This window comes from Perca fluviatilis, chromosome 13, assembly GCF_010015445.1.
Source record: "Perca fluviatilis chromosome 13, GENO_Pfluv_1.0, whole genome shotgun sequence".
Classification (NCBI taxonomy): Eukaryota; Metazoa; Chordata; class Actinopteri; order Perciformes; family Percidae; genus Perca; species Perca fluviatilis.
This window is the reverse complement of record NC_053124.1, coordinates 37,725,116-37,748,362: the sequence shown is the minus strand read 5'-3', so window position 1 is coordinate 37,748,362 and position 23,247 is coordinate 37,725,116. Positions and strand designations below refer to the sequence as shown.

Here is a 23,247-nt window from a genome sequence, read left to right as displayed (position 1 = left end):
GCCAGTATTTTATCCAAGGTCTTGGAGAGGACTATACTGAATAGGCTGGAACGGTCTGTCCTGACCGCTGACAACCAGTTTGGCTTTAAACCTAAACATGGCACGGATATGTGTATTTTTGCCTTAAAGGAGGTTTTAGATTTGTATAACAGGCATAACTCCACAATTTTTATGTGTTTTATTGATGCCTCTAAAGCCTTTGATCGTGTGAATCATGAGAAGCTATTTTACAAATTGCACAGCAGAGGGACTCCCAAATATTTGGTGAGAATCTTGGCTTTTTGGTATGCTCATCAGTCAATGTATGTGAAATGGGGTAACTCTATGTCTGCCCCATTTAATGTAAACAATGGAGTTAGTCAGGGAAGCATTTTGTCTCCCTTTCTTTTTAATATTTATATGGATGATCTATCAAAGTTGCTAAACAATTGTGGAACAGGTTGTTGGTTGGGGACACCATTGTAAACCACCTGATGTACGCAGATGACTTGGTCATTCTCTGTCCATATAGTGCTGGCCTTCAACAGCTACTAAGGGTCTGCTCCCAATATGGCTCAGACTTTGATATTAAGTTCAATTCTACGAAGAGTAATATAATGATTGTTAGAAGCAGGGACGACAATAAATTGTCATTTCCTGATTTCTCTCTCTCTCTGGTACTGTCCTTAAAGTGTGTGTTGAGGTCAAATACTTAGGGCACTATATAACTGATGACCTGTCTGATGATAGGGACATTCATAGACAATATTGTATGTTGTATGCACAAGCTAATATGCTGAATTGCAAATTTAGCATGTGTTCACTGTCTGTGAAGACCACGCTTTTTAAAGCTTTTTGTTCTCCAATGTATACTGCCCATTTGTGGCGGCGCTATAAAAAAAGCAGTATGCAGAAACTCAATGTGGCATATAATGATGGCATGAGGCTGCTGCTTAAAATGCCACGATGGAGCAGTGCAAGCCAAATGTTTGTAAGTGTTAATGTATTCACCTGTCCTGCTGTACTCAGGAATCTCATGTACAGATGTATGTGTAGACTAACGGAGTCATACAACAGCATCATTGCAACACTAGTGAACCCTGCATTGAGTGCAGTTAGGTTCACTTCAAGATTGTGGAACCACTGGCGTTTTAATCTATATGCTAATATCTGAACACTTTTTTGTGTATTGTGGAATTTTGACTGTTGTAGACATTTCTTATTGTATGTGTTTTATCTTGTATCTGTTTGTATTTTGCTATGTTTTTGTATTGTGCTATGGACCATTTGTGTGTGTCCTGAATAAAGAATATGATGATATGATGATGATGATGATGATGATAATGATAAAAAGCACAACTTCGGGAGGACTTGGTGTCGCCATCGTCAGTGTATTTATTTTTTTTTATATGAGAGTGCGCGCACATAAGGCATTACGCAGGCGTTACGTTGCACATTATGGCAAAGGGCAGGGGGCATGCAGCTCGTCATACGTTTCCCCAATGTATATGCGCCAATAAAAGAAAATAGAAATACATGAATAACTTTAAAAAGCAATAATTGCATGAACACATGTTGTTGACGAGTCTCGAAGCTCGAGTCTGAAGTCTTTTGAGTCGAGTCGCAAGTCAAGTCTGAAGTCTTTTGGGTCGAGTCGGAGTCAAGTCTGAAGTCAGCTGTTTGTGCGACTTAAGTGCGACTCGAGTCCAAGTCTCAGACTCGAGTCCCCATCTCTGCATTATGCAAATTAGCAAAAACTCCATCATGGCGGATGGTCCAAGAGGCTTTTTTTGTAGAGCACATTGAGCTACATATGTGTTAGAAATTTCAAGTCAATCAGACTTATGGTGTGAGTGGCGTGTCTTTTCAAAAATTGCGTATTTTAAGCCTACATTATAGCGCCTTCATTATAGCGCCACCATGTGGCCGATTGGGCTCATATTTCTTGGGAACCTAATGCACATCATTTCTAATCATTGGGCCAACTTTCATGTTTCTAGCAATTTTCCAGCTCACGGCATCAGGTAACTGTGGATCATCTCAATCTCTGGGCTTGTCCAGAGTAGGGCTGTTGGAACGAATACCGAAATTTGAATATAATTTCAATATTAAAAAAATCAATACTATTTGAATGCTGAAATTACTATTCAAATGTGACTTTTTTTTAATAAATCTTCATTAACGTGACAGGCTGCGGCTGGAAATCGGAAGAAGAACGGGAAATAGTTTTAAAATGCCTTTTAAAATCAACATCCACCGAGCCAAAGTGCTTATGTTAACATTAGTTAGCTCGTTCTTGTTTTCTAACTGCGTCGCGAGGTATAGTAACGTTAGCGTAGCTGGGCTTCATGAAGATGTTAAAGTTTTTATATGTTAGCTGCCCTACAGCTGTTAGTTAGCTTCTACTTCATATATATTACCTTCTAACAGCTGTATTCTCAGTAACGTGACAATCTGCAAGAAACAGGTTGCTTATAAATCACTAAAATAGTAGTGACAGCACTGTTTGGCTTGGTTATTAAAGGAAAATTCCGGTTCCAGGTCCGTATTCTGAATTTTTATCAGAATTCTTGAGTTTTTATCATGTGTAGTCCTTAAATCAGACAAAGTACTTATTAATATCCATGTGGACGTTGACAACGATAGCCTTAGTATTGCTTTCAACTCACTACTAGATTCAATTGGTTTCAGTCAGAGTGTGCATAAGGCCACTCACTGTTTTAACCACACCTTTGACCTTGTGCTGGCATCAAAATTGAAGATTGAATAGTATTTCCGCAGAATCCTTTATTATCAGACCATTTGTTAATAACTTTCGAATTCCTACTACCCGACTATACGAAATTAGATAAAAGCTTCTACACTAGATGCCTATCTACAGTGCTATAGCTAAATTTAAGGAAGATATTCCAACAGCATTTAACTCAATGTCGTGCCTTAATATAACAGAGGACTCTTATGTTAACTTTACTCCCTCCCAAATTGATAATTTTGTAGACTGTGCTATGGCCTTACTACGGACTACTTTAGACTCTCTTCCTCCCCTCAAAAAGAAGATGATGAAGCAAAGGAAACTTGCACCTTGGTAAAACTCGCAAATTAAAACAAACTTCGCGAAAACTTGAAAGTATATGGCGTTCCACCAAACTGGATAAATCACGTTTAGATTGGCAAGACAGTCTGAAAACATATAGGAAGGCCCTCAGAAATGCCAGATCAGACTATTACTCATCACTGATAGAAGAAAATAAGAACAACCCAAGGTTTCTTTTCAACACTGTAGCCAGGCTGACATATAGTCAGTTTATTGAGCCATCTATCCCTATATCTGAGTAGTGATAACTTCATGACCTTCTTTAATGATAAAATTATAACAATTAGAGATAAAATTCACCTCTTGCCCTCAACTTCTAACAGTTCACCTTTAAACACAGGACCGCTAGAAAGAAAGACAAGACCTGACATATACTTAGACTGCTTTTATCTTGTAGACCTGCAACAATTAATGTTAAAGGTCTCTTCAGCTAAGCCATCTACCTGTCTGGTTAACACTTCATTATTAGATATGATCAATATGTCTTTATTAACAGGTTATGTACCGCAGTCATTTAAAGTAGCTGTGATAAAACCTCTTCTGAAAAAACCCACCCTCAATCCTGAGGTCTTAGCCAACTATAGACCTATATCTAATTTCCCCTTTCTCTCCAAGATCCTTGAGAAGGTAGTCACTAATCAGTTATGTGATTTTCTACAAAGGAATAGTTTATTTGAGGACTTTCAGTCAGGATTTAGAATGCATCATAGCACAGAGACGGCACTGGTGAAAATTACTAATGACATTCTAACCGCTTCAGACAAAGGACTTGTCTCCATATTTGTCTTAGTAGATCTTAGTGCTGCATTCGATACTGTTGACTATACCATCCTGTTATAGAGACTGTAACATTTAGTCGGCATTAAAGGAATCACACTAAGCTGGTTTAAGTCCTATTTCTCTGATCGATCTCCATTTGTTAATGTTAACGATGAATTCTCCAGGCACACTAAAGTAAGCCATGGTATACCACAAGGCTCAGTGCTTGGACCAATTCTATGATAGATAGATAGATAGATAAAATTAACTTTCACTGTTATGCGGATGACACCCAATTATACTTATCAATCAAGCCTGATGACACCAGTCAGTTAGCTGAACTTCAAGCATGCATTAAAGATATAAAATCATGGATGACCTACAATTTCCTGATGTTAAACTCAAACTAAACTGAAGTTATTGTGCTGGGCCCTAAACACCTACAATCCTCATTATCCAAAGATATAGCTACTCTGGATGGTGTTGCCCTGGCCTCCAGCACTACTGTCAGAAATCTAGGAGTTATTTTTGATCAGGATATATCCTTTAATGCCCACTTAAAACAAACCTCAAGAACAGGCTTTTTTCACCTTCGTAACATTGCCAAAATTAGGAAAATCCTGTCTCAAAACGATGCTGAAAAACTAGTCCGTACATTCGTTACTTCCAGGCTGGACTACTGTAATTCCTTACTATCAGGTTGCTCAAATAAGTCCCTTAAAGGGGTGATAGAATGCAAAACCGATTTTACCCTGTCATAGTTGAATAACGACAGTTCGGTGGGTAAATAGGACATACATAGAAGCTCAAAATCCCATTGACACCCTTTTACTATGAAAATTTCATATTTTGAAACTGCCGCTGAAAACGGGCGAATCCCAACAAAGCTGGAAGTTGACGTCAACCTCCCAAAAACCGGAACCTTTGTCAGCCCATGGGTGTATTAAGAGAACGGTCACGCCTAACATTTACATAGGCTACACAACTGACCTGAGATCAGTTAGTCTTCGGTCGCTAGGGCAGATCTCAGAAAATGTATACATTGTTCATATGCTATTTTACCGTTAAATTCACTTCTGAGACTTTTTATGCGAGAAATCAACTACTTAGAGGTCAAATATGGGCCGTTTACGACAAAATTGATGTCTAATTGCAAATTTTTGTCCGACTGTGTCGGACTTCAGAGGCTGGTGCTGCCTGTGTTGCTGCCTCGCGCCTGGCCTGCCTTCCTCCACAGACCCCGGTGTAACACCGGCTTGCTGTGAGCCCGATTGAGCTCCGCGCCGCTGCAGCCCACAGCACCTCATACCCCACAAAGTCACCGTTTGGGCTGGTGGACTACTACCAAACGCTGCTCTGACAGAGCTCCAGGGCCTGCAACTCCCCTCTTCCTGCTAGCTAGCTAAATGCCCGGTGTATGTGAGTGAAAGCGCGGTCAGCGAGCTTGTTACGCCAGCATTCTCTTACCACAGATTCTAGTTAATCTTATAATGTGTGTAATTATAATGTGTTGAGTTATTTAAACAAACGATTGGGGAAATAAACGCTGCTTGTCCATGAGTCTCATTGATAGAGCCTGCGGCTGGATGGAGCTCTATCAATGAGAGCTAGCTAGCCTCCTCTTAGAATTCCTCTGGAATTCACAAATATTCATTAACTTGAAATCGGACACCGTTGTTAGCTTTATAAAAAATATAGTTAGATGTTGTATAAGTGGTGTGACGAAATTCAAACTGTAAATATACTCAAATTACGACCAAAAATGAAACTAACTAGCCGCAATCTGTACACATAGGATTGTAGGGACAGTCGCAGCTAACGAAACCCTTACAGCTCACAAATATTCATTAACTTGAAATCGGACACCGTTGTTAGCTTTATAAAACATATAGTTAGATGTTGTATAGCTAAGTGGCGTGACATGTGTGTAACATGTGGTAAGAGATTGCTGGTGTAACAAGCTCGCTGACCGCGCTCTCACACACGGGCCATTTAGCTAGCAGGAAGAGAGGAGATGCAGGCCCTGGAGCTCTGTCAGGGCAGCGGCGTTTGGTAGTAGTCCATTAGCCCAAAACTGTGACTTTGCGCGGGTATGAGGTGCTGTGGGCTGCAGCAGCCGTGCCAGAGCTCAATCGAGCTCACAGCAAGCCGGGGTCTGTGGAGGAAGGCAGGCCAGGCGGCGAGCCCTAACACAGGCAGCTGAACTCCGACACACAGTTTTACCAAATTTGCAATTAGCCATCCATTTTCGTAAAACGGCCCATATTTGAGCTTTATATCGTTGATTTCTCGCATAAAAAAGTCTCAGAAGTGAATTTGGTAAGGAAACATTGCAGTTTCTGGAATATGAGATTCTGTCGCGTTTCTAATGTATGTGTATTGGAGATTCGCTCAACCAATCAGCACACGACCTCTAATGCGTGTCTTTGATAAAGCTTATAGTTAGGGAGTGAGGAGTTGCAGCGTCTGCCTAGACCGCCGGGGGAGCGTGTATAGCTTCAGACACAACACCCCTTCTCTGCTTCTCTTCATAGTCGTCTGATTCATCTACCAACCGTTATAGAACTGGCTCAGGTTTGCCTTGCACCAGCTCTTAATTATGCTGTTATAGTTTTAGACTGCCGGGGGACTTCCTTCCTTCGACACACTGAGCTCCTCTCTCTTTCCAAAATGATGAAGGTCTTTTGACATGTATAGTGTCTCTTATGCCACTAATTAGGCCATGTTAAAGCTAATAAAGTAAAGAAATATAATGGTTTGATATGACCGGTGTGGTACACCAGGACATGCTGAGTACCCACCAGGATGAAATTAAGTAAAATTAATTTTAAGTAAACCATCTGTTGACTAGCATGTACGTTAGTAATTATTGTCTGGGTCACAACGACCTAGGTGTACTTAAGGAAAGGAAGATGACAGGACTGTTAGAAGTAAAAATATCACCAGTTCAGGTGCATCTAAAAATGTAACGAACATGAGGTAACTGTGGGAGTGAATGTGTCCAACTGGAGGAGGAACTGCTTTAATTGCGGTTAAACAAAATAAATCGTGATTACCTAAAGAAATTGCGTTTAGACAATTATTTAATAATTGTTACAGGCCTATTTAATGGTCAAGTATCTAAACACGTACAATGAATCTGACTCTGTTTAAGGAAAACAAAGTTGAACAAAGACAGACCTAAACATTAAAGTACTGTGTACATAAGGGCTGTATTCAACCAACGAAAATATCAGTCAACTGAAGGATGGCTAAGCCCAAATTCACACCCCTCACCCGCTCCTACTCTGACATCCCACAACCAACTGCACCCCCTCAGCCCTCTCCACTGACCCCCACTGATGTTTTCTTTTTTACATTTTTGATTTTTTTTTTCTGTGGACTGGACCTGGACTATGGAAAAAAAAAAAGAAATCTTAACATTGAACCCTGGGGGCTAATCATTGATTTGTTCAATGCACTTCCTCAGTGTTTGTATTGAACCATAGTCCCCTGGTAATGTGATTTATGTAAATGTGTGTCTGCATAATATGGTGACTTTTGTTGTTGTTGTTGTCCATAATCTGAGCCACAGTACGAACACTTAAATGGTCCTTGTTCAAACCATCATGTTTTAAATTGCACTAATAGCCAAATCCAGAATTATTTAACACAAATATAGGACGCGAGCAGACTCGCACGACTGCACCCACGTCGCCCTGCATTGCAGACTCATGATGGTTCTCCTGAGATCCTATAGCTGTAAAAATGGATATAATGGCTGTAATTCATCATGTGTATTATCTAATAATACATCCGAGCACTGTATGCTATAAAGCCTGTAACCTGGATGCAATGTTATAGCTAGAATGAACGGGTCTTCGCGTTGAACACTGTATCCAGTTCGCTTAATACATCCATGGTCTTTACAGCTTGAACACTCGGGAAGTTAGTATGCAGAAGCATGTAGTCCCGGTTTCCTCAATGTGTGTTTCCCTGTTTCCTTCAGATGTGCAGCAGCTGTTGGTAGTTAAAAAAGAGGTTCCCCCTGAGGAGCAGGAGTGTAGCTCCAGTGTGGACCAGCAGAAGCCAGAACCGCCCCCACACATTAAAGAGGAACTGTGGAGCAATCAGGAGGGAGAGCAGCTTCAAGGGCTGGAGGAGGCTGATATCACCAAGTTCCCATTCACTCCTGTCCCTGTGAAGAGTGAAGATGATGAAGAGAAAGGTAGGAGTAATGTGGACGTGTTTATTTAACGTGTTTTTAGGGGAAGGGGTAAACACTCTGCAGAAGTCTAGGGCTGCCCCCTCTGAGTGGATTAGTCGACTAATTGGTCGTTTTTAACAAGTTGTATTGGTGTCTAAACTTAACTGTCTTCGCTGCATGATGCTCACCTTTTGTCGGCTAAACTTAAATGTAAACGGCCTCCAAGAGGACTGTCACCTCCCGGTGCTCAGTACCCGGCATCACGGACCAGCCGGCGGTCGCTTATTTCATGTGGTATCATACGAACAAAGAATGCATTGTCCAATCTGTGTGGGTATGCTAAATTACACTCTATAGCTTGTAGTGATTTTGGGAGGTAAGACCATCGCTCAAGATCAGGTTATATTAAATTATAGATGTCCTGGAAGTTTTTATTATAAAAAAATAAATACTAATTAATGAGGGAAAAATGTCCAACCCCAAATAGTCTATATCCTCGACTTTCCACTTACGGGATTGCTCCATTGCTACATCCCAGCACAAGGTCTGGAAGAATGAACAAAGATGCAAAAGAATCACTCACTTAAAAACCCTTTCACAAGCTGGCAGACAGGGTAGGGGCGTAAAATTAACATCCCTGACCAGCTGACAGCACATGGGAGGGGGTGAATTACTAGCCCTTCTGACTATCATTCCATCTGACCTCTGACCTCCAAATCAGGGATCGAAATGGTAAGTAGAAAAAAAAAACAGTCTCTGCACTTTAGATAAACAGAAGAACGTAAAGTTCGGATATCAGGATCCATACATCAACATAGGGGTAAGAGTTCATGCTGCTAAAAACTAAAAAAACAAGTCAATAGTAAGATGTGTTTAAAGATAAATATGTGATTTCCTATTACAGGACATAATGTGCAAAAATAGTTATTCTAATAGTTCGAACCTGTTGTGTGTTTTTTAGAAGGAACATTTAAATGTCATTTTGACCAGTTTTGACAGCTCTATGTGATTGATGAAATGAAAAATGAAGGGGGCCTTGTGTGTGCTGGTCACAGTCATTAGAACATTAATAATAAAATATTGATATATGAATGATGTTTTTTATATTCATTTTGGTTTAATTGTTATATTTATCAAGTAATAATAATAAAACCTCTTTAGAATAATATTCAAATGGATTATTGATGACAAAAATAATCGTTAGAGACAACCCTAATCAGCATACAACAATATGACATGAGTGGTGTTATTAATGTTAATGTTAATTAATGTGTTATTATTGATGGGGGCGATAGAATTTTCAGGGGGCACTGACCATTTTAAAGGGTAGCCCTGTCGGCAAAAGCGTGATAAGGTTAGTTTGGTTTTTGGTTGGTTTATCCTAGTGCTGTCAAAAATGGCCAAAAATGGCGTTTGAATATTCCTTCTAAAAAAAACAGAGGTTTGAATAAATTTGAATATCTTCTCTGCCGTTCACCTCGAACTGAGAGCAATCAACCAACCATCAACCATGAGTTGATGGTTGGTTGATTGAAACGGTTCAATTTTACATCCCTTGAAATCCTATATATGTTCCGGCTCATTGTTGTAATGCTCATTTTTATGCAGGTGATAGCATTCTGTTCACCACAAACCAGCCAGGCCTTCTCCAGGTTACAGTCCGCTTTCAATGACCTCCAGACCTTCCTGTTAAGTTTAAATCTTGTTCTCACCACTGTCAGTTACACTGTGAGTTATGAAAATGTCAGGGGTTGTGATTGTTCCTAAACCAGTCCCTCCAGGATTTCGCAAACTTTTTTTGAGATTGTTGTGGCCCAAAATGCCTGATTTTTTTTTTTTTTTAATAGTTCTTTAAAAATAAAAAGGAAACCTGTTTCGGGGAGAATAAAATTACTCTGGGCTGAGTTTTCCTAGTAACCTTACCAAAAAGGCTCAGGATGCTGCAAATGGATGGCGGATTTAAGACAAAAAAATTATAATTTATTGAATGAATCAAATTTGAACATATGTGTCATTGGCTTGTTGATCTTTACATTGTTAGTTAATTTCCTAACCTGGCCTGGCCTGGGACACACATTCATACGGTTTGATAAAGAACTTATTGGACTTTAATTTATCATTGCACTTACAATAACGAGCTTAGCTGTCCTCAGTTTAGGTCATCCTGTACGTCTCATCTCCGTTTTTTCCTGCATCCACGTGTGTGTTTCGCTGTACGTTTTGTTGGTAACTGTGAGATGTTCGAGTCACATGTTTCGTCTTCATATCAGAAACAAGGAAATGAATTTGGCGACATACGTGTGTTTCGTCAACCCGTTCTCACCCTCGCTTGGTCAGTGGCTCTCAGAGTCACATACTGATACAAAGTCTGACACGTGGGACTGCTGGGATTGGTTAAAGTCGCTGGAAACTCCAGTTATTGGTCAAATTTGCGGAAACGTTGCGGTGATTGGTCAAAATTGCCCGCCAGATTCACGGTGATTGGTTGAATTTGCGTGAATTGTTGCAATTGCGACATCGCGAAATCCTGGAGGGACTGACTAACGGAGACAAGTTGTTGAATGGTGCAGTTGTCTTGGTTTTGTCTGACGTCCCAGTTTTCCTCAATTTGTGTTTCCTGCAGATGTTGAGCAGCTGTTGGTGGTTAAAGAAGAGGTTCCCCCTGAGCAGCCGGAGTGTAGCTCCAGTGTGGACCAGCAGGAGCCAGAGCCCCCCCCACACATTAAAGAGGAACAGGAGGAACTGTGGAGCAGTCAGGAGGGAGAGCAGCTTCAAGGGCTGGAGGAGGCTGATATCACCAAGTTCCCATTCACTCCTGTCCCTGTGAAGAGGGAAGATGATGAAGAGGAAGCTCAGTCCTCACAGCTTCATCAAAGACAAACTCAACACATGGAAACAGAAGCTGATGGAGAGGACTGTGGAGGACCAGAACCAGCCAGGAACTCACATCCACATCCACTTCTACAACCAGAGACTGAGGACCAGACTGGAGACTCTTCTGATCCTGAGACTGATGACAGTGCTGATTGGAAGGAGACCAGAGAACCTCAGTCAGCTTTAAACTCTCTGAAACATGATTCAAGACGTAAGAAAACATTCAGCTGCTCTGAGTGTGAGAAAATATTTGGCCAAAGGGCACATCTGAAGAGACACATGATTACTCACACAGGAGAAAAACCTTTTAGATGCTCAGTCTGCAACAAATGTTTTACACAACGTGGACATTTACAAAAACACACGAGAATCCACACAGGAGAGAAGCCTTTTAGCTGCTCTGAGTGTAATAAAGCTTTTTCTGATGGTGGAACCCTGAAGACCCACATGATGACTCATTCTGGAGAAAAAACTTTCAGCTGCTCAGTTTGTAAGAAAACTTTTTTAATGTCTGGAATTTTACGGTTACACATGAGAATCCACACAGGAGAGAAACCTTTCAGCTGTAGTGTTTGTAATAGATCTTTCAGACATAGTGGAAGTTTACAGTCACACATGAGAATCCACACAGGAGAGAAACCTTTTAGCTGCTCAGAGTGTGGTAAAGCTTTCACTGAACGTGGAAACCTGAAGAACCACATGTTGACTCATTCTGGAGAAAAACCTTTCAGCTGCTCGGTCTGTAAGAAATGTTTTACACAGAGAGGAAGTTTACGGTCACACATGGCAGTCCACACAGGAGAGAAAAGATTCAGCTGCAGTGTTTGTAACAAAAGATTTGCCTGGCGTTCTGATGTCAAAACGCATAAATGTGTTGGTCCGATGGAGACAAAAGCTAATGGAGAGGACTGTTGAGGACCAGAACTAGCCAGGAACTCACATCCACATCCACTTTTACAAAGACCAGACTGGAGACTCTTTTGAGACTGGTGACAGTGCTGATTGGAAGGAGACCAGGAGAACCTCAGTCAGCTTTAAACTCTCTGAAACATGATTCAACATTTAAGAAACATTCAGCTGCTCTGAGTGTGCGACAAAATTTGCAAGACACATCTGATGAAACGCATAACTCATGCAGAAGAAAAACCTTTCAATTGCTAATGTTTTGATAGGATTTGCAGATAAGCATTATCTGAATATGCACCTTAAAGTTCACTCAGGAGACAAACCTTTCAGCTGCTCTGAGTGTGTTGAAGCTTTCAGTGAAAATGGACACTTGAAGACACATGTGACAACTCATACTGCAGTGTTTGTGTCAAAAGATTCAACTGGTGCACCAGACTCAAAACCCATCAGTGTACAGGTCATCAGCCCTCACAGCTTCATCAAAGACAAACTCAACACATGGAAACAGATGCTGATGGAGAGGACTGTGGAGGACCAGAACCAGCCAGGCACTCTCATCCACATCCACTTTTACAACCAGAGACTGAAGACCAGACTGGAGACTCTTCTGAACCTGAGACTGATGACAGTGCTTTTTGGAAGGAGTTTCAGTCACCAGTTGAACTGAAAAGAGAAAACATCATCTTATTCGGGCAACATTATTTTTGGGGCTATTTTACAACTTATTGATCGGATTAAATCAGCATTGATAAAGTTAATCATAAACTTACTTTGTTAAGTTCCTGAGGCTTTCAAGTTTCAGTTATTCAATGGTTACATGAGTCCAAAGCCTAAGGTCCCATCCCAAAATTTCACTTTATGAGTTTTTTTTTTTAACATTAACATGAGTTCCCCCAGCCTGCCTATGGTCCCCCAGTGGCTCGAAATGGCATTAGGCGTAAACCGAGCCCTGGGTATCCTGCTCTGCCTTTTGAGAAAATGAAAGCTCAGATGGGCCAATCTGGAATCTTCCCTTTTATGAGGTCATAAGGGGCAAGGTTACCTCCCCTTTCTCTGCTTTGCCCAGCCAGAGAATTTGCAAACAAGCAATGTGGCAGTTGGTCAAGGCCACACCCCCACCCTCCACCTTGCCCCCCCCCCTCTCTTTCCCAATAGCATTTAAAGCTACAGACACAGAAATGGCACGTCCTAAGTAAAGCTCATTGTGCAGGGCTCCAGACTACCTTTTTTCACTAGGAGAACAGTGGCCCCCAACTGAAAATTTTAGGGGCGCAACCAGAAAATTTAGGGGCACACACCGTAAATCAACATGCTTACCAAATATTCACATTTCTACTAATTTCCACTGTATTACTAATAAATACTTTGATAATAGATGCAGAAATTACAATGTGCTGTTTCAAATTCAGTGTCACTTTTGAAGATTCAACATAGAAGGCACCATTGCTGTCATGACAGTAAACAAATTATTAAAAAAATATACCAGCTCTAGTCTCCAATTACAATGAATTCAACTTAAAATTAAACATGCATTGTTTAGGCTACTATCCTTAGGGTTGGATACCTTTCGCATCTGAACCAATATCGGTACAGATACAGTATTAGGGGACCACTAAGGCCTGTATAAAAGCATCCAAAAAGCAGCATGTCATAGGACCTTTTAAGTAATTGTAAACACAATAAAAAGTTGTTTTTTTCACAAAGCAAACATTTTGTGTGGGGTCCCACTGGGGGCAATCATAGGCCCTCTTATTTATATAAATGACCTAGTTTTCTTTTTGCACAGGATATGATAAGAGTAGCTCAGTAGTGTGTGTGTGTGTGTGTGTGTGTGTGTGTGTGTGTGTGTGTGTGTGTGTGTGTGTGTGTGTGTGTGTGTGAGAGAGCATTTCACTTGTGCGTGTGTAAGGTAATTGGGAATAATGTCCCTGATGGCGCCTCATACAAACTTGTCATTTCCACCAGCTGACAGCTTGTAACATAGAAACAATGGATTCTGGATTATTAATTTTTTTTGTTATAGTTTGTAGCAGACTTTACCAGCTGACTTCTCTATTGCCTGTTGAAACAGGTGATGTCTCTTACGCTCTAAAACCAGCCTCTGGAGAATCGACCAGCTCAGTCACGGCGACACTGGGCTTTATGTTATTGCACTCTTGACTTATTGTTTTTTCACAGCTGTTATTGCACGTGTGGGGTGCCAATGATGTTCTTAATCGATTTGATTTCCATTCACATATATAAATAATAATAAATGAATAACTTGAGAGACAAGATATGTGTTTTGTATGTTTGTGAGATAGATAGATAGATAGATAGATAGATAGATAGATAGATAGATAGATTGCATATAGACTAAGTTTTTAGAAACAATTTCTTTTTACTTTTTGGTTCTTTGGTCAGTACATTTTTTAAAGTGGTTTGATTTTATATGATAATAATCGGTCTAATATAAACATTAACTTCACCTTTAGACGAGCAACAAAAACAGTTGACATCTTACATTTACACTCCAAGATTAAACTTTATCTTCTGTTTGACACTTTAAAATAAAAAGGGAAACAAACTACCATCGTCTTTTAGTTTGGTTTTCTCAGAGCTCTGAAAATGCATTTAAATATGTCTTTCTTCAAACGTGTATTTTAATCCTTTATTTTCCTGTTTTTTTTCCTTCAAATTAGCCTAAAACACTTCCGGACTTTTATTTTGAAGCTCAGCAACTAACCTGTCCCGGAAGCTGTAGTCTTCACTGCGGCTAACTTCACACTTTGAACTAGGCCTGGCAAACTCGATTCCTTTTTAGGATTCAGGTTATTCTGAGTCACTCACTAAACTGATCCGGGTTGTGCGAGTCACTTGAATCACTTGAGTCAGTATTGTATGCTACATCCAAGGCGAGCTTTTGATTTGGATAAAATGCCATGTTTTCATTTAGAATCTTTTAATTTTATTTGAAAAAAATATCCATAAATATAAATGGTCTGAAAGAAAACCGAATATTCATTTAAAAATGACATGGAATTATATTTCTTAACTTTAATAGGACTGACAAATAAGAAAGCCATCTGGACTCTGAACATTTACAATGACTTAAAATCTCTTTAATGTAAATTTCATGCGCCCCTTTTTCATGTATGCACTGTATGCATTTAATGTTTTAAATGTGTATGTGCATCTGTATTTGAATAATAAAGTTTTGTGAAGTAAAAAACAAACAAACATGAGTTGTCGGCGAGGCGAGCTTATAATGTTTCGGACTGTCTGCTCGACCTAATTGCATTTTAATATACTACATTTATACACCAAACCTACAGTAGGCCTAGCTAGGCTACGTGCAGAACATTGTATGTTATTTCAGAAGTGAAAGAATGGCTTTTGTTGTTGATTTGCTTTACCCTGAGCTCGAGGAGAAGCTGCACCCGCTCGCTGCTCGCTCGTCTGAATCAGATCCACTCATGACAACATAGCCTGCTGATTCAGTTGATTCGCGGGATTTACTGACTCCCGCGAGAACTCACGAGTCATCAACAACTCATGAATCACCAACAACTCACGAGTCATCGAGGGCTCGTGAGTTCTCGAGTGAATCCCACGGTCTGCGAGCTTCCGGCTCTGAGTCTCGTGGGCGACTGTCTCTCTGCTCACTCAGGCGCTTGAGTTGACTTGTGGAGTTGCTGTTAACTACGAAATTGTAAGTTATAAAGCTTTTTGCAGCTAAGATGGCTAGGAATAGTAGAAGCTAATGTTGCAAGAGGTTTGTGTGTGCCGCTGTTATCATGTTAGATTGAATTGTAGTAGGACTCAACTGAACCGGGTTAATGATGCTAGAGACTCGTGATTCGTGAGCCAATTTAAAGACTCGGGTTAAAGATCCGAGTGAATCACAACTCGAACAGGTCTAGTTGTGGTTGAATAAAGTGAGACGTGCAGGGCCGTCTCTGTTACGACATTGGACCGTGTTTCTTTATTTTATAGTCAAACCTGAGTCTAGGCAACATAAGAAACCCTCGGTTACATTAGTACACAAACATCTGCCCGGAAGTTGTTGGTACGACCCGTAATAGCGTCCGTCCCCGGAACTAACGTTAACTGTTTGTGTGTCACATGGTGATGAGGACGGCGGAGTAAAAGTCGTCAGTGTTTAGTTTCTTAAGAAGAAAGAAAGGTCCCAAATTTTGGATGTGATTTTAAAAGCTGAAACGAAGCTACACCGAGCAGGTTTGTTTTCTTTTTTTAATGTCGCAGGGAGTCGGTGCTAAAGCTAAGGTTTAGCCGCTAGCAGCTAGCTCCTGCTAAGCTAACGTGTTGTTGTTGTATATCCTGAAACAGGACGGGGAAACTGCCGCTGAAAACGGGCGAATCCCAACGAGGCTATTAGTTGATAGTTACAGGAGGAGGTGGCGTACGTCTTAGACACTATAGTTTAGCTGCGCGCTGCTCTGTGTACTCCTATGGTAATATTGCAAAGAAGAACGTTTGGAAGTTTTTCAAGGATATTGAAAATGAGCCAATGCAAGCAGGGTTCTAAATTAGCACCATTTACCAGCCAAATGCTGGTGAAATATGCAAGTGGCTGGTAGATTTGCTTCACTTACCAGCCAAAAAACCCAATGGTAATCTATTGAATGGCTGGTAATATTTGAACATTCATTAGCCATTTGGCTGGTAGACGAAAAAGTTAATTTTGAAGCCTGAATGCAAGAGTTCCAGCCTGTACAGGGGATGGTGACACATGGGGGGCTCTCCCTATGGGGGGTCCGGGGGTAATCGTAAACCATTAAATGGCACTTAAATGGAGAAATCGAGTCTTGCATGATATGTGCACAATTGCAAGGTTACGAGCCTATACTTTGTATTGTTGTGGTATCAACAGGTATTAGGGCATTTAGCATTTACATTACTGTTAATCAGTCATCACTTTACACAGAGCAGCGAGGTGTGGGGAAGCTCATACATGGAGAAGGAGGGTCTTATATGTATAATCACTGATCTTCCCCCTCAGATCCAAGAGTTCCTGAGAGAACGTAGAATCACCCACTACTACGACGTATGGCATGTAGCAAAAGGATTCAGATTCAGATAACTTTATTAGTCCCCAAGGGGCAATTCAGTTTACAGCCAGCCCATCCATTAAGGGTTAAACAACTTAGAATGCATTAAAAAGTGCATTATCACAGGTAATGTGACCTTTTATTTATATATTGTTAAATACATTATAAAGACGTTGATTACTGAACACACTGGTTGCTCCTCTACATCAGATTCTTCCTCTGATTCAGGCTCAAACATATACGGTTCAGCACCTAATGTCTCCATGGTATCTCCACCTTGGATGTTTGAGTGACTGCTGTTGGTCATGTTGCGTCTTTGCTGCACAGCTTCACTCATTGTAAACCAACCAATCAGCGCGCAGCTCATCTAAATATTCATGAGCATACCATATAACCATAAAACCTCTCGTTTCATTCTAGGGCTATTTCACAGGGTTGCATTAAGGCGCATAGAACAGCACCCAGGCCATTTTCAGCCCAACCAGTGTTACATATGCTGTTCGGAGACCTTAAGGAACAGTGTGAAATACCCTATATTAATCATCAGGGGCAGTTCTACATTGAATGACGCCCTGGGCGATAGCCCCTCCGAGCGCCCCCCCCCAATTTCATTTTTTTTTTTTAAGGTGCACAACTTTACCTCCAACATTGCCAAAAGACACAATATAGAATAAATATTCAAAATAGCACAAATCCTTCATCACACAAATGTGAAAACACACTAAAGAGAATGTAATTATTACACTATAGCACTAGGTAGTTTGAGCAATTTAGAAGTTGTTTAAGTGATTTATGAAAAAAAAAAGCAGAAAAAAATATTGATATATGATGATTTAATATCAGTTTTTTGGACATGTACATTTTTGCCTCGAAGGTGTCCAAAGGGAGTAACTGGCACTATGTAAAAAATACTAATGCAATCAAATTCATTTTGTTGCTTATCTTTGACATATCCAAGCCTCTAATCACCACCAAAGCCCTATCTACATATTATTCATTATATGGAAATAAAATCATTTTTTGTGTTTTTTTTTGTAATAAAAAATGAAATACTTCAAATAAATAAACTGGCATTTAAAGGGTTAAAATCCTGAAAATGATTGAATGTTTGGTAGTTTTGATTAGGTTACAAGTTGTTTAAGTGATTTATGAAAGAAAAAAAGCGGAAAAAAATATTGATATATGATGATTTAATAGCAGTTTTTGTGTGCGTGGACATTTTTGCCACGAAGGTGTCAGGAGTAAGTTTTTTTTTTTAAGGAGGGCATGAGGGTTAAGGGTATCATTAAGATTTATATTAATAAATGGCGGTCTGTGTTTCAGATTTACCTCCAGACATTCTGGAAGTGATTATTGGTGAAGAGGAGCAGCAGGAGTTGGTTGGTAAAGAAGAGGTTCCCCCTGAGCAGCAGGGGTGTATCACCAAGTTCCCATTCACTCCTGTCTCTGTGAAGAGTGAAGATGATGAAGAGGAAGCTCAGTCCTCACAGCTTCATCAGAGACAAACTCAACACATGGCCACAGAAGGTAAATGTGACGTTTTGAAGGAGAGCGGAGAACCTCTGTCAGGTTTGAGAAGTCATGTGACTGTGTGTTGATGTGATCACACAGCAAACGTTAACACTTATAGACAAATAATCAGTACAACTGTCTTCTGTTATCTCAGCCAGTGGAAGCATGTAGATGTTGAACAGAAGAGGCCCCAGAATGGAGCCTTGGGGAACGCCGTATTTCATATTTGTCCGCTCAGATGTTTATCTAAAGACACAAAGTAGTCCCTGCTCTTTAAGTAGGATTCAAACCAGACCAGAAAATTAAATAAGAATAAAATAAGCCTCAGGTATAATTGTCAGACTTTACAGCACTCAGGCTGAAATAATTTTTTACCACGTAAAGAGATTTGAAAAGAGATTCTGTACTGTTGATGCTGTCTCTCTGTGTCTGTGTTAACGTCTCTCTCTGTGTTTCCTGTTTCCTGCAGATGTTGAGCAGCTGTTGGTGGTTAAAGAAGAGGTTCCCCCTGAGCAGCAGGAGTGTAGCTCCAGTATGGACCAGGAGGAGCCAGAGCCCCCCCCACACATTAAAGAGGAACAGGAGGAACTGTGGAGCAGTCAGAAGAAGGGAAAGCAGCTTCAAGAGCTGGAGGAGGCTGATATCACCAAGTTCCCATTCACTCCTGTCCCTGTGAAGAGTGAAGATGATGAAGAGAAAGGTAGGAACAATGCTAACAGGGTTTTAATGGATGTATTTTAAGACTGTTTTATTTTCTTTAACCATGCAAGTAAGCAAATAAAGTGTGTGAAGCAGCGAAAATGGGGAGGCGATTTGAAGAGGTCCAGCCAAATAAATAAGATATGAACGCGTCTTACGCAGCCTGGCGGAGGAGTAATGACACTGTGGAGAGAAATAGATGGCAATTATGATTTAAAAATGGGAATAATAAAAAACAAACATTTTCATTTTCACGTTTACCGGAGGCTGTATTACCGAGGGTCAGCAGAGCTGCGCCCGGGCTCTGGAGCACCGGGGCCGGCTTGGATCAGCGGTGCCCCATATATACAGTATCTATGGCAACCCATATATACTGTATCTACGGCAACCAAACTTTACTGGTGAGACAAACGTGTGACGGTCAGGAAGGCGTTTTTGGCAGGGGAAAAACTGATCAGAACGTTGTAGAAAGTAACCTATAGATAATTGCTGCAAAATGTCAAAAAGTAAAATCAAAAGTATGCACTATTGATTCAGTACAGATACGTGAAAAATTTACTTAAGTACAGTAACGAAGAAACAAAGGCTACTTTGTTACATTCCATCACTGCATTTTGGCCCTATTTAGCGTGATCCATCACCAAATAACGCAGGATTTAATCAGTTTAATTGCTGATGTAAATTGCAGTCTTAGTTTCTTTGCATAATATGATTTTTTTTTTTTAAACAAATGATCAGAAATACATTACAGTACAATACTATCATTGTAAATGACTGTAGAATTAAATTAAAATGCAGTAACCAATTATTTGGAGCAAATTGTCATCCCTCAAATGTGCGTAAGAGTGCTCTTCAGTGTTCGTAGATTTTCTTCTTAGCTAAGAACAAATCCAAGTTAAGAAAACATTAGTGAATGCCAGAATCTTCGTAAAAAGTGCGTAAATGGGGTTTAAGAACACATTTCTTCGTAAGAACGGTTGGTGAATGAGGCCCATTGTTTGTGTACCCAGAGTTTACTAAAAAAGGTTTTGAACAACTCACCGTAGCTCTTGTTGTTTCCGGCCGCAGCCATTTGATCAGTCAAAAACAATCGATTTCCGAAGGCAACATAACAGGGAGGAGAGTAAAGATGGAAAGCTCCTAAAGCTTAGTTCCATATAAATGTACGGATTATTTCTTGTTTTGTCGTTATTGAAAAACAATATTGACCTTGTAGTTGAAAAGGGAGCCTCATATGGAGTCCGTTCATTCGCATTCGGATATCGACTCGTTTTGACTGCCGAGGTGGTATAAAAGTGCCCCTAGCACTCCCATTCAAAAGGCCATTTGACCGAAAAAGGAAAATACGGTGAATCTTGAAAGTGGCGATTCCGTCCTAAATATGCTTTTAAACAAAAGTTTAACTCGGGTACATTCACAAAAAGACCCTAGGTTGCATTTTGGTGAGAGTTACGCTTTAAGTTGCAAAAATAACAGACATCCATGTCATTTACATAGGAGAATGTCAACATTGTCCAAATACAACAGTCTTACTAGAAATATAAAGGTATAGCTAAACTAGCATTAGCATTAGGAAACTAGATAGATAGATAGATAGATAGATAGATAGATAGATAGATAGATAGATATACTTATAGAGACTTTATTTATCCCGAAGGAAATTAAAGCGAGACACGGCAGGCAAAAACATAGATTTTTCATGCAGTGGTCAATTTTGAGATTTTGGGCTAGTTTACTCCTTCAATATGTGTTCTTTCAAGCTGCTATCAATAAAACGTTGATAATATACGTTAAGATGTTTATTTTTTTTTACATTTTGTTTACTTGCGGCAGTAAGTTTCTCCCGAATTTACCAAGAAGTTAGCATTCTAACGCGACATGCCGAGTTTCGCCTGTTTACTGAAGTCTGTCTTGAGCGGTATCGTGGTAAAGCTCTGAGTCTCCAACACAACGCTATGTAACCAAAATATGGGCATTTCCTTTCTATCAGTAATCAATGGTGAATGTCCAAAGGTGGGGTTTAAAGCTAATGACGAAATCTCATTGGCTTCTGCTGGTTTCTGCTAATGTGATTCGCTTGGAGGCATCACGTGGTGGACTCTGACACTGCGTTTAGCTTACTGCGGGACCTCCGAAAATGCAGCTAATACCGCAACTTTGGGATCCTTTCCCTTCACCTGAAAACATACCAGAGGCATGACAAGAGAGTGACAGGTAGGCTATGGAAACAGGGATGGGAGAGGGATGTTGATTTTGGAGGTCTAATGACCTGTTACATTTTATCATAGTGTTGTTGTAACAGTGAACATATTTTCATGGATGGAACAAGGATGGATTTGTAATAGTAGAATAAAATGTCATCTCATTCATTGTGTTATATTGGTCAGTTTTACTTTTGCAGTACAACTTTTGAGTTTTCAGTTCAGTGGCAACAAAGGGCATTGAAATAATGCAACCTTATCAACTTATGGACATTGAAGAATATATATTTATTTTATCAATTAGAGAGAGAGAGATAAAGAGGGGACATCATGCATGCCACACACACACACACACACACACTAGGCTGCATCGCTGCAGCCTGGGGTGCCAAGCTTCAGTGGTGCAGTCGAGTCCACACTCTTATAGTCAGGTTGACACACCAACGCACACAAAATTATGGATCTGTTGTAATAGTATAACATTATAGGATGGCCTTATTCTTTATAGTCCTTTACGATTTGCTTGTCCAATTTGCTGCTATGACTGCATGGTCTACTCCCTGGTCCTTGCCAAAAGAAATCTGGTTTTTGCCACTCAAGTGAAAATAAATGTACTGTATCAATAAACTCAACAAAAAAGTAACAGTCCTTGACACAACAAGCATTTTTATCTTAGTGGCGGAAACTGAGAGAGGATTGGAGTCACTGCACAAGACAAGGGAGCAGATCAGGCAGGCCTATGCAGACGTTGATCCAGAGTTGGCAGAGCTGCTGAGGGAGGATGCTGATGCTGTAATTAACATTGGTGTCTCTTTTGATGGCAAAAAAGAGGCTTCACTTCCCATAATGGCATTGGTGTTTGCATAGACATTCTCACAGGACTTGTCATTGACTTTGATGTCTTATCATCTTACTGTCATGCTTGTGTCCTAAAGCAAAGTGTCAAGAATGAGGGGAAGATTACTGTGGAGGAATTTGACAACTGGAGGGAGTCTACACAGGGTCTAGTAAGTCAATGGAGCAGGAGGCAGCAAAGAGGATGTGGGCCAGATCAGTCAGTCGCCACCAGCTGCGGTACACTGAGATGCTCTCAGATGGGGCTAGCTCTGCTTTTAAGGAAGTACTGTCACTGAACCCATACCCTGGGCATGAAATTATAAAGCTGGAGTGTATTAACCATGCTCACAAGCGAATGGGCACAGCGCTTAGAAAATTTAGTGCCGAGCGCAAATTGGGAGGCAAGGGTTTGGAGAAAATGACCGCAAAGAAATGCAAAACACTGCAAAATTATTACAGGGGGCAATTTTGAATAACCAGGGGTCACTGAATACAATGAAAGCAGAGATATGGGCAGGTCTTCTCCACTGCATGTCAACAGATGAAACACCATTGCATACTAGGTGCAATCCATCTTGGTGTTGGTATCGGAGAGCAGAAGACAAAGGTGAGACCCCCGAAAGCCACACACGACATGCTGCAAATTACCTATCCCACAAGTGGGCCAGAAACTTCTCCTTATCTGTCACCGCATGTCAAGCAACAGCTTGCTGCAAAGAATGCAGCATGGTGGCAATTCGGTGATATGGGCCTGCTGCCCAGAAACAGTTTTTGTAGGCAAGAGCAGGGTTGAGGCAGTGGCAAGCATGGCCATCTCCTCTTTTAATGAGGGTGCCTCAGCTATGCTTAATGTGATGGCAAACCTATGGCTGGAGAGCACACTTATTACAGTGAACACCATCAAGCAGGCAGACCTGCTCAGGGTGTCCAAAGCAAACGCCATTCAGTCTGCAAGTGAAAAGGCACCAGCAAGTGATGTCAGAGGGACCTACATATGGTGCTGGAATGGACAATTAGAATTTAGAAAGCTGTGACAGCTTCTGTTGGTCTTGTTCTGTGTCCATACAAGTTTTTCTGTCTAGCGTGGGTTTTGTCGGCAACTTTGTACACGATACGCTAATGTAAATTACTTGATTTACTGCACTTGTA

The 23,247-nt window shown here is 40.6% G+C and overlaps 1 protein-coding gene across 1 annotated transcript in view; it reads left to right on the top strand.

The window, feature by feature from the left end:
- The window catches only part of LOC120570992 (zinc finger protein 271-like), a 41,691-nt gene that overhangs the window by 2,828 nt on the left and 15,616 nt on the right, over nucleotides 1–23,247 (top strand). The window contains exons 2-4 of the mRNA XM_039819675.1: nucleotides 7,821–7,852; nucleotides 10,686–11,571; nucleotides 18,173–18,243. Coding sequence (XP_039675609.1) covers nucleotides 7,821–7,852; nucleotides 10,686–11,571; nucleotides 18,173–18,243 — 989 coding nt within the window. The remainder of the gene's footprint in view (nucleotides 1–7,820; nucleotides 7,853–10,685; nucleotides 11,572–18,172; nucleotides 18,244–23,247) is intronic.